General features: G+C 44.2%; 1 protein-coding gene across 4 annotated transcripts in view; it reads right to left on the reverse strand.

Moving 5' to 3' along the window:
• UBN2 (ubinuclein 2) overlaps positions 1-15,653 on the reverse strand; it is a 690,706-nt gene that overhangs the window by 539,032 nt on the left and 136,021 nt on the right. For all 4 annotated transcript variants that reach the window (XM_073592702.1, XM_073592701.1, XM_073592700.1 and 1 more), the window contains 2 exons: positions 15,087-15,224; positions 14,877-14,986 (listed from right to left, as the gene is read on the reverse strand). In XM_073592702.1, the coding sequence (XP_073448803.1) occupies positions 14,877-14,986; positions 15,087-15,224 (248 nt within the window). The remainder of the gene's footprint in view (positions 1-14,876; positions 14,987-15,086; positions 15,225-15,653) is intronic.

Here is a 15,653-nt window from a genome sequence, read left to right on the forward strand (position 1 = left end):
TAATGACCTCCTGCGACAAAAGTCGCTCTAACGCTAGAAGGAGCGACTGCTTCTTCTCTGGGTCTCTGGGAACATTTGATCTGAGGAATCGAGGAGAGGGGAATTCCTGAAACTCCAGCTTGTACCCTAAGGTTACCGTGGAGATTACCCATCTGTCCTGGAAGTCCTCCTGCCAGAGCTCTGAGAACTGTCGCAGTCTTCCCCCCACTCGAGTGAGCGGGGGCGCCCCCTCATGCAGAGGTCTTAGTGTTTTGCCTAGTAGGCTTCTTTCCCCAGGACTTCTTTTGTCCCTGGGGTTGACTCTTGTCTCTGGACCCCGATGGAGGCGGCCGTCGAGACTGCCTGGAGGCTGAAGCCCCCGGCGCTGGGGAAAGAGTCCGTTTGAAAGAGGGACGCTTACTCTTCTTCTTGACAGGTAAGAGAGTGCTTTTCCCACAAGAGATTCTCTTGATATAGTTATCCAAGTCCTCTCCAAACAACCTTGCACCACGAAACGGAAACCCAGCCAGTAGCTTCTTACATGGTGCTTCGGCTGACCAATTTTTCCACCATAGGATTCTACGTATATGCACCAACCCCAGTGAAAGACGGGAGGTTTGCACGATAGAATCTCTAATGGCGTCAACCACAAAGCATAAGGCCGCTGGAAGGTTAGCAAACCCCTGGGCCTGCTGTTCAGGTAATACTTTGATGACCTGCTTAACATGGTCTCTTAAGTATTGACAGACTCCAATCGCTGCTACTGCAGGTTGGGCCACTGATCCTGCTAAGGAGAAAACATCCTTCAATAGGGATTCCATCCCTTTATCTACAGGATCCCTGAGCATCTGAGCATTGTCTACAGGACAAGTCAGGCTATTATTTACGGAGGAAATGGCGGCATCAATAGCCGGTATTCCCCACATTTTAATAAACGTTTCTTCCATCGGATAAAGTGTTGAAAACTTTCTCGGCGGAAAAAAACATTTGTCTGGGTGATCCCACTCAGAATAAATAAGCTTTTCAAGTAAAGTATGAACAGGAAAAGCATGTGCTGCTTGGAAAGGTTTCAGTGACCCCAAAGCAGAAGAGGATTCTTTAGCAGTTTCAGGTATGGGCAACTTAAATGTGGAGCGGACCAATCCAGTGAGGATCTGCACTAAGACTTTCTCCTCTTGGGAAGTCGCAGAGGGTCCCTCTCCACCTGAATCCTCCGAAGAGGAATCATCCATCCCATCCCGATCCTTTGAAAGGGATTCATCTCCTTTATCCCAGAGCTCCTCTGTCTGAGGGTCTTGGGGAACAGAGGAAAGCCTAGTGCGTTTTCTTCCACTGAGTGAAGACGTAATCACGGCCATTAATCTTTCCTCTAGACCATTAATGGTTGAGGAAAAAACCTCTTGTGTAATATATACAGGGGCTGAAGTGCCAGAAGCAGGTGTAGCCCCTGACCCCGATGGCTCTCCCTGGCTAGCCGTCCCTGGCCCATCTTTAGGGGGGGAGGATGCTGCCGACAGGGGGCCCTCAGAACCTGAACAAGATCCCCTAGTGTCTCTGGTTCCTGGGGTGCTTGAACCTCTTCTACCCATAGTGCAAAGCAACAAGGTGTGAGGTATACAAATGAACACTGCCCGCTGAGCGATGTAGTCTGGCTAAAAGCCTTGCTACCCAATGCTCAGTCTGGTGTTACTTCAGTAAATGCTGCCTAGAAGAATGCCTGTGTCCCACCTTACATGCGACCGTCAGCTCTGTGTCTCTCAGAAGGCTGAGTGCACCTGTACAGAGTGCCTTTAATAGCCTGCAGCTGGCCTGAGTGGGAGTCTAAGCACTCTGTGCTGACGTCCCGCCCCCTCCTCTACCACCCCCCCCTCGAGTTTTGAAAAAAACGAGCGCTTCCCGCGCTGCCGACTCTCCTGTCATGCTTCCGGAGAAAGGCTGGGGATGGGGGGGGGGGGAGGCTGGTAACAAGATCTGCCTGAACGGCTATCTTGAGAGATGGTGGCCATTAGGCCGCAGAGCCCGGGTGGTATAACCACTTTCTAGACCCCTGTGGCCCCTCTCTAGCCTGGGGGGGAACATTCAAACATGAGAAATCCCCCTTTCCACCTTACCTGTTTGCAGCCTGCTTGAGACGCTGGGACATAAACAGCGATTACAACACCTGAGACAGATTCAGCATGTGTAGGTTTGTGCTCTTGGCAGCCCCCGGTGGTCACAATAGGCATAGCATGCATTTACCTTAAAGGAGAAAAGCCACTAGAACTCAAAAATTCTGTGGAATCTCCTCTTACCTTATCCAGCCGCAGGGTGCTGTTTACACAGACCCAATCTTCACCTCTCACGGTGGGCTCCGTTTGAAAAAACCGTCAGAGACTGGGGCCCCCATCAGTAGGGGGATCCAACAGTTCTGGGACCGTAAAGCACCTCGCCAGAAATTAGGAAGTTTAAAGCCATTTTCTGATATGCGGGGTCCAGCTCTCTAAAAAGAGAAGCATTACGGGTAAAACCTCGTTTCTTCGGACACGAGGCCCGGGTACCATTCAATTCGGCCATGAAAAGACACTTTGAATGGATCCGGTTCGCCTGGCTTGCCCCAGTATAGGATCTTAGGATATTCCCTTTGGAGCTCAGCACAGGACATCTTTACACGTCCATCACCTAAGACACTGGCGTAAAAACTGAGGTATCCCTGCAAGGGGGAGGGATTATATAGGGGGTTGAACTTCCTGATAGGTTGTGCCAGTGTCCAATCACCAGTGATACCTATATAACCCATCAGTAATTACTGTGGCTCTGTGTCCCGTGATGTTCGAGAAAGAAAAACTGTTTTGTGTTTAAAAAAAAACAAAACAGTAAAGTTAGCCCAATGTTTTTGCATTTTGTGAAAGATGAAGTTATGCCGAGTAAATAGATACCCAACATGTCACACTTCAAAATTGCACACGCTCGTGGAATGGCGCCAATGTTCGGTACTTAAAAATACCCATAGGCGACGCTTGAAATTTTTTTACTGGTTACATGTTTTGAGTTACAGAGGAGGTCTAGGGCCAAAATTATTGCTCTCGCTCCAACGTTCGAGGCGATACCTCACATGTATGGTTTGAACACCGTTTTCATATGTGGGTGGGACTTACGTATGCGTTTGCTTCTGCGTGCGAGCACACGGGGACAGCGGCGCTTTAAAAACATTTTTTTTTTTTTTTTTGTTAATTATATTTTATTTTTTTTATTTTGACACTTTTTTGGAAAAAAAAAAAAATTGATCACTTTTATTCCTATTACAAGGAATGTAAACATCCCTTGTAATAGCAATATGACATGTCAGGTGCTCTTAATAGTGAGATATGGGGTCAATAAGACCCCATATCTCACCACTAGGCTGGGAAGCCTGAAATAAAAATAAAACGATTGCCGCTTCCCAGCCAAAGCGGCGCCGTTTTTTTGAATGGAGAGGCCGGGCGTGACGTCATAACATCGCGCCCGGCCTCCGACGATCATAGAGACTCCGGGGACCATCTGGTCCACCAGAAATCTCTATGATCTACATCCGGCGCTGGCGGATCCACTCTCCGCCTCACCGATCGTAACGGTGAGTTGGAGCAAGCACTGAAGGGCGGCGGGAGGGGGGGACGTCCCCTCTCGCCTCCCATAGGAACGATCAAGCGGCGGAACGGCCGCTATGATCATTCCTATGGTGTAGAGATTCGCCGGCTGAAACCGGCAATATCTGAATGATGTCTGTAACTACAGGCATCATTCAGATATACCCGCCCAAAGCCCAGGACGTCATATGACGTCCGTGGGCTGGAAGTGGTTAAAGAACGCCAAATATCGGCCGGCCAATATATCGGTCGAACTCTACTCAAAACGTGCCATTTTGTTTTTTGCTGAAAGTAATGGCTTTCTTCTGGCCACTCTGTCAAAAAGTCCAACTCTATGGAGCGTACGGCTTATTGTCGTCCTATGTACAGATACTCCAGTCTCTGCTGTGGAACTCTGCAGCTCCTCCAGGGTCACCTTAGGTCTCTGTGCTGCCTTTCTGATGCCCTTCTTCCGCAGTCCGTGAGTTTTGGTGTGCGGCCGTCTCTTGGTAGGTTTGCAGTTGTGCCATGTTCTTTCCATTTGGTTATGATAGATTTGATGGTGCTCCTAGGGATCATCAAAGATTTGGATATTTTTTTATAACCTAACCCTGACTTGTACTTCTCAACAACATTGTCAAATACTTGTTTGGAGAGTGCCTTGGTCTTCATGGCAGTGTTTGGTTAGTGGTGCCCCATGCTTAAGTGTTGCAACCTCTGGGGGCTTTCAAAAAGGTGTGTATATGTAACGACAAATCATGTGACACTTATATTGCACACAGGTGGACATCATTTCACTAATTATGCGACTTCTGAAGGCAACTGGTTGCACCAGAGCTTTTTATGGGCTTCATAACAAAGGGGGTGTATACATACGCACATGCCAATTATCTGTTTTTTTATTTCTGAAAAATGGTTTTATGTATATATTTTTCTAATTTTACTTCACCAACTTAGACTATTGTGTTCTGATCCATCACATATAATTCAGATTTAAAAAAACATTGAATTAAAGGCTGTAATGTAACAAAATAGGCAAAAAGCCAAGGGGGGAGAATACTTTTGCAAGGCACTGTATATACACATACACACACACGTGCCTTGAGCAGCTTTCTGCTCGCCTGGTTGCCTGATGTGATCCCTTGGAGTCTTGATTGGGTTTGTCCCTGCCATCAAAATTGTGAGTGTGTTCATTACGCATTTTGTCATGGAGTTCTATTTTTCTTGGTCCTTATATCTCTTGTAAAGTTTACTCATCACATTAATCCACTGAAAAATATGACGAAAGCTGAAACATGTTGGGGTTCATCTCTACTTGGTCTTTTTTAAATGGCTGATGGGTATACATACAGTTGGCTCCATATATATTTGGACACAGGCACAATTTTCATACTTTTGGCTCTGTATGCCACCAGAATTAAATTTAAACGAAACAATCCAAATTAATTTGACGTGCAGACCTTCAGCTGTAATTCAAGGGGGTTAAACATAAATATCAAGTACAAATTTTAGGAACTGAAACCATTTTTATACACAATCAACCCATTTTCAGGGGCTCAAATGTCATTGGACAAATATCATCATAAATAAAATGTTCCTTTTCAATATTTTGTTATGAATCCTTTACTGGCAATGACTGCTTGAAGTCTGGAACCCATGGACATTACCAAAGACTGAGTTTCCTCCTTTGATGCTTTGCCAAGCTCTAACTGTCCTCAGTTCTTGGTTTGTGGGTCTTTCTGCCTTTAGTTTTGCCTTCAGCAAATGAAATGCATGCTCATGCTGGGTTGAGATCAGGTGACTGACTCGGCCATTGCAGAATATTCCATTTATTTTCCTTCAAAAGCTCCTGGGTTGCTTTTGCAGTGTGTTTTGGATCATTGTCCATCTGTACTGTGAAGCGCCTACCAATCAACTTTGCTGCATTTGGCTGAACCTGGGCTGACAGTACAGTGGGGCAAAAAAGTATTTAGTCAGCCACCAATTGTGGAAATTTTCTCACTTAAAAAAAAATAAGAGGCCTGTAATTGTCATAGGTATACCTCAACTATGAGAGACAAAATGTGGAAACAAATCCAGACAATCACATTGTCTGATTTTTGAAAGAATTTATTTGCAAATTATGGTGGAAAATAAGTATTTGGTCACCTACAAACAAGCAAGATTTCTGGCTCTCACAGACCTGTATCTTCTTCTTTAAGAGGCTCATCTGTCCTCCACTCATTACCTGTATTAATGGCACCTGTTTGAATTTATCAGTATAAAAAGACACCTGTCCACAACCTCAGTCACACTCCAAACTCCACTATGGTGAAGACCAAAGAGCTGTTGAAGGACACCAGAAACAAAAATTGTAGACCTGCATCAGGCTGGGAAGACTGAATCTGCAATAGGCAAACAGCTTGGTGTGAGGAAATCAACTGTGGGAGAAATAATTAGAAAATGGAAGACATACAAGACCACTGATAATCTCCCTCAATCTGGGGCTCCACGCAAGATCTCATCCCGTGGGGTCAAAATAATCACAGGAACGGTGAGCAAAAATCCTAGAACCACACGGGGGGACCTAGTTAATGACCTGCAGAGAGCTGGGACCAACGTAACAAAGGCTACCATCAGTAACACATTACGCCGCCAGGGACACAGATCCTGCAGTGCCAGACGTGTCCCCCTGCTTAAGCCAGTACATGTCCAGGCCCGTCTGAGGTTTGCTAGAGAGCATTTGAATGATCCAGAAGAGGATTGGGAGAATGTCATATGGTCAGATGAAACCAAAGTAGAACTGTTTGGTAGAAACACAACTCGTGTTTGGAGGAGAGAGAATGCTGAGTTGCAACCAAAGAACACCATACCTACTGTGACGCATAGGGGTGCCAACATCATGCTTTGCGGCTGTTTCTCCGCAAAAGGGAACAGGACAACTGATCCGTGTACATGAAAGAATGAATGGGGCCATGTATCGTGAGATTTTGAGTGTAAACCTCCTCCCATCAGCAAGGGCATTGAAGATAAAACGTGGCTGGGTCTTTCAGCATGACAATGATCCCAAACACACTGCCCGGGCAACGAAGGAGTGGCTTCGTAAGAAGCATTTCAAGGTCCTGGAGTGTCCTAGCCAGTCTCCAGATCTCAACCCCATAGAAAACCTTTGGAGGGAGTTGAAAGTCCGTGTTGCCCAGCGACAGCCCCAAAACATCACTGCTCTAGAGGAGATCTGCATTGAGGAATGGGCCAACATACCAGCAACAGTGTGCGACAACCTTGTGAAGACTTACAGAAAACGTTTGACCCCTGTCATTGCCAACAAAGGATATATAACAAAGTATTGAGATAAACTTTTGAAACTGACAAAATACTTATTTTCCACCATAATTTGCAAATAAATTATTTCCAAATCAGACAATGCGATTGTCTGGATTTGTTTCCACATTTTGTCTCTCATAGTTTAGGTATACCTATGATGACAATTACAGGCCTCTCTCATCTTTGTAAGTGGGAGAACTTGCACAATTGGTGGCTGACTAAATACTTTTTTGCCCCACTGTACATCTCAAAACACAGCAGAATTCACCTGGATGCTTCTGTCTTCTGTTATATTAAAAATAAACACCTATGACCCAGTGCCACTGGAAGCTATGCATGCCCATGCCAATCCACTGCCTCCACCATGTTTTACAGAAGACGTATGTTGAATCATGAGCTGTTCCAAGTCTTCTTCACACTTTTTTCTTCCCATCATTCTGGTACAGATTAATCTTACAGATTAATCCAAAGAATGCTTTTCCAGAACAGGTCTGGGTTTTTGTTTTTATGTGTTTTTGCAAAGTCTAATCTGGCTTTTCTATTTTTCAGGCTTATGGTTTGCACTTTGTGGTGAACCTTCTGTATTTGTTCTCGTGAAGTCTTCTCTTGATTGTAGACTTTGACAATGATATGCCCACCTCCTGGAGAGAGTGTCCTTCACTTGACTGGATGTTGTGAATGGGTTTTTCTTTACCATAGAGAGGGTCCTGCGATCATCCACCACCATTTTCTTTAGTGGATGTCCAGGCCTTATGTTGCTGAGCTCACCAGTGCATTCTTCTTTCCTCAGAATGAACCAAACTGTTGATTTGGTCACTCCTAATGTTGCTGCTATCTCTCTGATGGATATGTTTTTGAAGCCTTACAATGGCCTGTTTCACTTGCATGGACAACTCCTTTGATTGCATGATGTAGGTTCACAGCAATAGATTCCAAATGCCAATACCACACAGAATCAACTCCGGACCTTTTACCTGCTTAACTGATGAAGAAATAAAGGAGTAGCCCACACCGGGCCATGAAACAGTGTTTGAGTCACTTGCCAAATTACCTTTGGTCCCTTAAAAAAGGGGATGTGGCTATTAAGAGCTGTAATTCTTAAACTCTTCCTCTGACTTGGACGTACATACCCTTAAATAAACCTGTGTGCACTTTCAGCCCATGTCCATTATAGAACTATAGCTTGAATAGGTACTGGTAAATACCTCAAAAAACTAAAATTGTGCCCGTGTCCAAATATATATGGAGCTAACTGTATGTTCTCTAATGTGATTGTCATGTATATGGGGTCTGTATGCTAACCTCTTCATTTGATTTTAATACTTGAATAGTAAACATTTGCATTTTTTTCAGGTTTATTGATTTTGGTGCCTTTAAAGTCCCATCCATAGTACATTTCCTTGTTGCAATTTCTTCAGGGATGCAGCACCTTTTGTCAGTATTGACGATCTGTCTGACATAATCAATCTTAAGCAGTAAGCTGCACAGAAGGTGCAAGGTCTCCCATGATAGGAAGATGTACAAGGTCAACCAGGACCGACAGGGTACAAACTGACATGCTGTTTGAGGGCAGAAGGATGTACAGAAAACTCAGGATGAGGTTCCCTATCAGACCACTATGTGGAATTGTCCTACCAGAAACTACAGAGCAAAGAGAAATAAACTTGCACAAATGAAGGTGTGAGGGGGGCATCAAACACAAAATGATGGAATGTGCCAATATAGGGAACATCCAGAAAGTATAGATATCAGGCATTTACCTGGCACGGTTGCCATTAATCTGTGGGCTGGGGAAGAAATCTGACCAAGGAAGAAAAGTGCTGAAGCTTCTATAAATTGTGGGTGGAGACAAAAGGCAACTGCCTAAGAAACCTTGGGAACAAGGGGGTGGCAACCTTATAATACAAAATAGGCAATGAAGTCACCAGACTCAAAGGTCAAGACCTAAGAAGGAAAGGCAGGATTTTCATCCTACCTGTCGAATTGTCAATTTGCAGCCATGAAAAATGGTGTAGCAGGGACGCTAGTTTGTGGAACTAGCCTCCTCAAACAAGGGTTTAGGGACTGGAAACCTGAAATCGGCTACTTGGAGCGTTCTCAAAAGGACAGCCCATTAAAGTTTTTTTTTCTTTTTTTTTTTTTTTTTTTTTTTTTTTTTTTTTATAATTTGAGCTTATTTTGCTTTTTGGCATGCCATTGGGCATAGTCATGATGAAGGAGGGTGTCAGGAAAAAACCTTGGCACCTGGCCAAATAAAGGTAAGAAAAAAACCTGGAAGGGTGTAGGCACAGCAGCAAGTTCCAGACACCAAATGCAAAAAATCACGTTCAGGAGGCCTATGGCCACAAGTCACCAAGGAAGCCCTTGGCTGTTTCAGGGACTGTGGAAAAAAGCCCTGATAATCCAACACCCGAAAAAACATGGCAAAGGGGAAAAATAGGATTGTTTTTTTTTAACAGCTTACCTGTAAAATCCTTTTCTTTGAAGTACATCACAGGACACAGAACCATAGTAGTTACTATGTGGGTTATAGGCCACCTTCAGGTGATGGACACTGGCACACCCTAAGACAGGAAGTCCACTCCCTATATAACCCCTCCCACTACTGGGAGTACCTCAGTTTTTGTAGCAAAGCAATACACGTGTATACTAGAAAGAGGTGCGTGACCTCTGTGTCCCGTGATGTACTTCAAAGAAAAGGATTTTATAGGTAAGCTGTTATAAAAATCCTATTTTCTTATCGTACCTCACGGGACACAGAGCTATAGTAGTTACTATGTGGGATGTCCCATAGCAATGCCAACTGAGGGGAGGGACACACAACAGAATTAGGGCAACATGAGACTAGAGGAGTTATACTGCTGCCTGCAGCACACTACAGTACATTGTTTTCTGCCCAAGATCTGCCCACCTTTCTCTGGGCTGCACAACTTCTTGTGCCCCCTTGGTGATTAAGATAGGCCATTGCTGTGGCATTGTCAGATTGAATACTGCAGGACAATTCTGTAAACTGAACATTCAGGCCCTCAGGACCAAGTGCTCTCCCTGTATTTTTAGAATGTTAATGGGCAAGGCCGTTTCTGATCTGGGCCACTTCTCTTGGACAGTTGCCTCTTCCAGGACTGCTCCCCAACCCAAAAAAGGTTGGCATATGTTGTTACCACTTCCCAGGTAACTGAAGGAAGGATTTTCCCCTTTGCAGATTTTTGGTTATTAACCATAAACTGAGGCTCCGGCGCACCCAGCTTACAGCACCTAGTATTTCCAGGCGGTCTCCCATCCAGGCACTAACCAGGCCTGACCCTGCTTAGCCTCTAAGATACTACAAGATCGGGCGCTTTCAGGGTGATGTGGCCATAGGCTTTGGAGTCAGACACATTGGGAATCTAGAGCTTGGACCCTTTGTTCCAAGCCGATAGGATGCTGTTTTGCAGCAGTCTCAAATGAAACTGAGCAAAAGGAACGGGCCTCGAATGAAGCCACTATCTTTCTCAACAACCTCATATGCAAAGCTGAATAGAAGAATTCATCTTGCTTCGACCACCTGAATCAGTTCCTTTTATGGCGCTGATCTTTGCCTGGGGCAAGAATACCCTTTTCTGGGTGTATCTATGATCAGACCCAAGTATTTTAGCCTTCTTCATGGTTTTAAAGAAGATTTCTTCTAGGTTGAGAATCCGACCTAGATAGATATTCTAGGTAGTTGAATGTGGTGACCATACTTTGGTCTAAGCGAGCTACCGACTGGGCTATCAAGATCAGATCATCTAGGTAAACCATAATCGTTATACCTCGGTTCCTTAATCTGGCCAGAAGAGGGGCCAGAACCTTTGTAAATACTCAAGGTGCAGTAGCTGGACCGAAAAGCAGAGCTACACACTGAAAATGAAGATTTTCCACCTTGAAAAGTAGATATTACTAGTGAGCGAGGAAATAGGCACATGGAGGTATGCATCTTAGATGTCGATTGACGCCAGAAGTTCTCCTTGTAGGATGGAGATAACTGATTGGATTGACTCCATGCGAAAAAAGAGTGGTTATATTCAGGAATTGAATTTAGATTTTTGAGATCCAGAAGGTCCATTCCGTTTTGGAAAAAAGGGTTTAAACCAAATCCCAACCTCTGCTCTTACATGGGGACAACCATGATCATCTTTTGCCAAAAGATGGCCCAATTGCTTGAGAGAAAGACCTCTTTTTCTCTGGATCCTTAGGAATGTTTGATCTGAGAAAACGAGGAGAGGGGAACTCTCGGAACTCCAGTTTGTACCTTGGAGCTATTGAGGAAGTCCCCCATCTGTCTCGACACTCTTCCTGCCAGATCCTTGAGAACTGCAGAAGAATTGCCTCTATTGGAGCGAGTGGGGGCGCCTCCTCATAAAGGAGGCTTCAGTATTTTGTAGGTTTCCTCCCCCAAGACCTCTTTTGTCCCTGGGGTTGACCTTGAGGATTACCTCCTGAACTTGACAGCAGAGGCCGTTGTGACTGCCTGCAGTTTTTAAAAAGAAAATACATTTACTCCTTTTCTTAAATGGCAAAGGGGTACTTTTTCCACTAGAATTTGTTTGGATGTATTAGCCAAATCATCCCCAATTAGCTACCGCAAAACGAAGACTAGCCAGGAGCTTCTTGCATAGTGCTTAGCAAAGGGCGCAAGGCCTGAAGGACAGAATCTCTCATAGCAACTATTGCAAACATAAGGCTGCTAGTAGCTTGCCAGATACTGAGCCTGCCGAGCAGGATAACTTTGAACACCTGTTTAAACTGGTCTCTCAACTATTAACCAATTATCATCAGTGCAGGCTCAGACACTCAATCTGCCAGAGAAAAGAGTTTTTTTCTTTTTTTTTTAATAATAGGAATTCCAACTTTTTATCCGTTGGATCCCTAAGCATTTGAACATTGTCTGCCGGACAAGTCAAACTCTTATTTCCAGAGTATATAGCAGCGTTAAATTGCTGGTATACCCCACTTTTAGTGAATTTTCCACCATAAGATAAAGTGTAAAAAAACTTTTTAGGGGGGAAAAAAAAATGCTTATCTGGGTGATCCATTAAGATACAAAAAAGCTTTTCCAGCAGTGAATGGACAGGAAAGGTATGCACAGTTTGAGGAGGCTTTAGCGAAACCAAACACTCAGTTAAGGGTACATAAATGTGGAGCGGACCATTCAGCAAGAAATTGCACCATCAATCTTACAGATTTTGAAAGCGGATTCCCCCCGCATTTGACACCTCAAAAGAGGAGTCATTAGCCTCACCATGGTCCCCCTGAGGGAATTAATCTTCCCCTGCCCCTAGTTCCTCAGTTTGAGGGTCCTGGGTAATGGAAGGGAACCTGTCGCATTTTGTCCCACAATGGGATGCGATTAAGCCGCTAACCTTTTTTTTTTTTTCAATCCCATCATGGCTGAGGAAAAAAGACTTTTTAAAGGAGACATTTCATAAGAAAATTTGGAAAATTTCTTAGAAAAACTCATTACCTTTCCCGCCGCTGGGTTTTGTGTGGTAAAAACCAACAGACCCAATCTTCACCCTTCACAGTGGGTTCCATTAACAAACCTTCAGGAACCAGGGACCCCCAAGGAACCCACACTTCTGGTCCTGTAATAGCACCTCGCCAGTAAAACTTTATGGTTCTAAGATACCAAAGTACTGGATCCCGGGGTCCAGCTCTCTAAAAAGAGAAGCGTTACAGGTAAAACCTTGTTTCTTCAGACACGAGGCTCGGGTACCATTCAATTCGGCCTAAAAGACACTTTGAATAGATCCTGCTGCATAGCTAGCCCCAGCAAGGATTGCTCCAGTGGAGTTCAGCACAGCACATCTTCACTCGTGACCAACACCTTAGACACTGGTGAAAAGACTGAGGTACTCCCAGTAGTGGGGGGGGGTTATATAGGGAGTGGACTTCCTGTCTTAGGGTGTGCCAGTGTCCATCACCTGAAGGTGACCTATAACCCACATAGTATCTACTATGGCTCTGTGTCCCGTGATGTACGATAAGAAATGTCACAGCTGTGGCACTATCTGACTGCATGCCTACATGTGCTCCTCCAGGACTTGCATACAGCGAAGATCAAGTTCACTTCATTGCTTGAAATTACAGCCCATTGATGGGAAGCAAGGCCTCCTCTGGAGTCCAAGAACCCTGAGCGGACTGGAGACTTCGACCAGGTATATCAGGCGTCACTAAAAGGTGGACTGCGACCTGGATCGAGTCACAGTTGCATCCAGACCACCTACAGTGCTGCCATTTAGGAGCCAATTTATTTCTTCCTGCCTCTGCTGCTGTCACTATCACAGCAGAGCAGAGAACAGGAGATAGAACAGTTCTGCACACAGAGCAGGAAGCACAGCAGCATTAGATGGAGGGTGGGTGCGGGAGCTGCACAAGTAAGCCAATCACCAGGTGATTGGCTGCGAAGGCACTGCGCAGTCCAAGCAACCAATCTCTAGGTTGTTTATATGAAGAATTAACTGGCAGCTCCCCCTTCCTGCCTACCTCTAGTGCTGCTGTACCTTCCACTCTGTGTGCCCGAGTAAGGTAGGAAGGCGTGGGACTGTGATATAAAGGAGGGACCAGAGTTGCAGGAGACTGGGATGTAAAGGTAAGGGGCCAGAGCTGCAGGGGACTGTGATGTAAATGGGAGGGGCCAGAGCTGCAGGGGGCTGTGATGCTTGGAAGGGGGGGAGAGCTGCACATGGATGTGATGTAAAAATTGATAAGAGCTGCAGGGAGCTGGGTAAGAAGGAATGAACTACTGAAAATGAATAGTTCAGAGCTTGCTCCGTGTCCCACAGCTGTCCCTAGGAAGCGCGCAATGTCAGCCATCCTTTGCTTAAATAATATGGCTGTGCATCATGGCCGACCAGCACAGCTTGCAAGCACGCGTGCGCTATGGCGAACCATCATGCGCAATAGCAAACCCCTGTGCGCGGACCAGCCATAAGAAAGCAGCCAAGACCACAAGAAAAGGTACTCTTGTACAAACTCCCCCTGCGGTCACACACACAGGTGTACAGCCTCTAACTAGTTTGACAGATTGTTACAACATCTGGGGCACCCCACAATAAGTAAATAAGAGGGTTTCACTTACACGTCCAGGCGCAGGGCAACCTTAGAAACTAGGAGCCCAATCTTCACCCATCACGGCGGGTTCTGTCACTCGGGGACCTTCAAGGATTGGGTACCCTTTTCATGTTTTAGGGCCCACTCCCTTGGACCTGTTCAGCACCCTGCAGGAAAGCCTTAGCTCTGTAGTATCCAAAATTCCACTACGCAGGGTCCAGCGTCCAAAGGTCGCGTTACAATTCCTTGATTCATTTAAGAACCGTTTGGGACTAAAGACCTAGAGCTCAAACAAACGTGCCCATCTACCTTGCAGACACTGGTTAAAAAAACTGAAGTACTTCCTGTATGGGAGGGGTTATACAGGGGCAAACTTCCTGTCTAAGACTTTGTCTACCATTGTCCATTCACTTAGAGATGGTGTATAACCCAGTAAGGAATAATAGCCCAACTCTATCCCGAGATGTACGATAAAGAAATCGCTAACAAGATGTGCACTTTCTAAAGAATATAGCAAGTAGGGAGATTTGTTTCATCTCTATCATCTGAGGCTGTTCACTTCACTAGGTATATGTGAAGGTTTACATCCACGTTAAGGATATAGTGATGGTTTCTTAAATTTGACTGCTAAAGTGGACATACACTTAAAGTTGCTTCAAGCAGCTTCATATACACAGATGTCAGACAGAGCAAAATGTCAAATACGGCATGTTTTCAGATACTTTGAGGGAAAATGACTAAGATCTATTAAAAGTGGTTTCTGGCTTACTTTTGTATGCATTCATATTGACTTCTACAAGGTGCAGACAGTTCTGCGGACACAAGAGAATAGAATTTCCCAAATTTTCCCCAAACTACTTGTGAAAAAAAGCTAGCCAAAAAATTCCAACTGCAAGGCTTACCTATACGTTGGCATTAATACCTTTGAAAATTCATACATACCCCAAAGGTTTCTGGACTTTCAACTTTCGTGATGGCTTTTCCTTTTCTGATAACTCATCTTTTCTCTTGCGTTTCTTAATGGACCGATCATCATCTTTTAAATGAGATAGCTTGAAGCAAAAAAAGTTAATTTTTGTCAACTTAATTGCAAATTAGCAAATAAGGCAAGTTAAAAAGAACACTTCAGAAAACCTTTAAACATATTCTCACTTTAGATGATTTATGCTTTTTGCTTTCAAGAAAATCCTCATTTTCAGAATCAGATGCTTGTCGAAACTGTAATGTTCCTGTGTTGATATAAAAACCTCCATATTTTGTAGTTAGTGAGGCTGGGACCAACTCGTCATACTAGAATGAGAAACAAAATGTTTTAGACATTGCATTTCATTTACTTTTTTCCCCAATGCAAAAAACAAAAAACAAAAACAAGATATTTTAAAGATGTTCAATAAATCAAGGCTACCCATTAGATGCGTTTTAAAAAATTTGTTCTAAAACAAATCCACAGAATTTTGTCAGAAGACCTATATTAAAAGCCTACTGTAAGCCATTTTAAATAATTTACCAATTCTTAGATGTGATGGCTGTAATACTTTCCTTAGGTTTTAATTTCTTCTATTTCCATCTACTGATGTAGCCAGTAAGTCTGTTTTTCTAAAGAATAAGATCTTTAGCAGAGGTATCAACTACAATGAAGAGACAAACCATTTATCACTGACAGGGGTGCATACAATGATCAGCTTTTATGTAAAACCTTTATCCAAAAAAAAAGTAAAA

Source organism: Aquarana catesbeiana, linkage group LG07 (assembly GCF_042186555.1).
Source record: "Aquarana catesbeiana isolate 2022-GZ linkage group LG07, ASM4218655v1, whole genome shotgun sequence".
NCBI classification, from domain to species: Eukaryota; Metazoa; Chordata; class Amphibia; order Anura; family Ranidae; genus Aquarana; species Aquarana catesbeiana.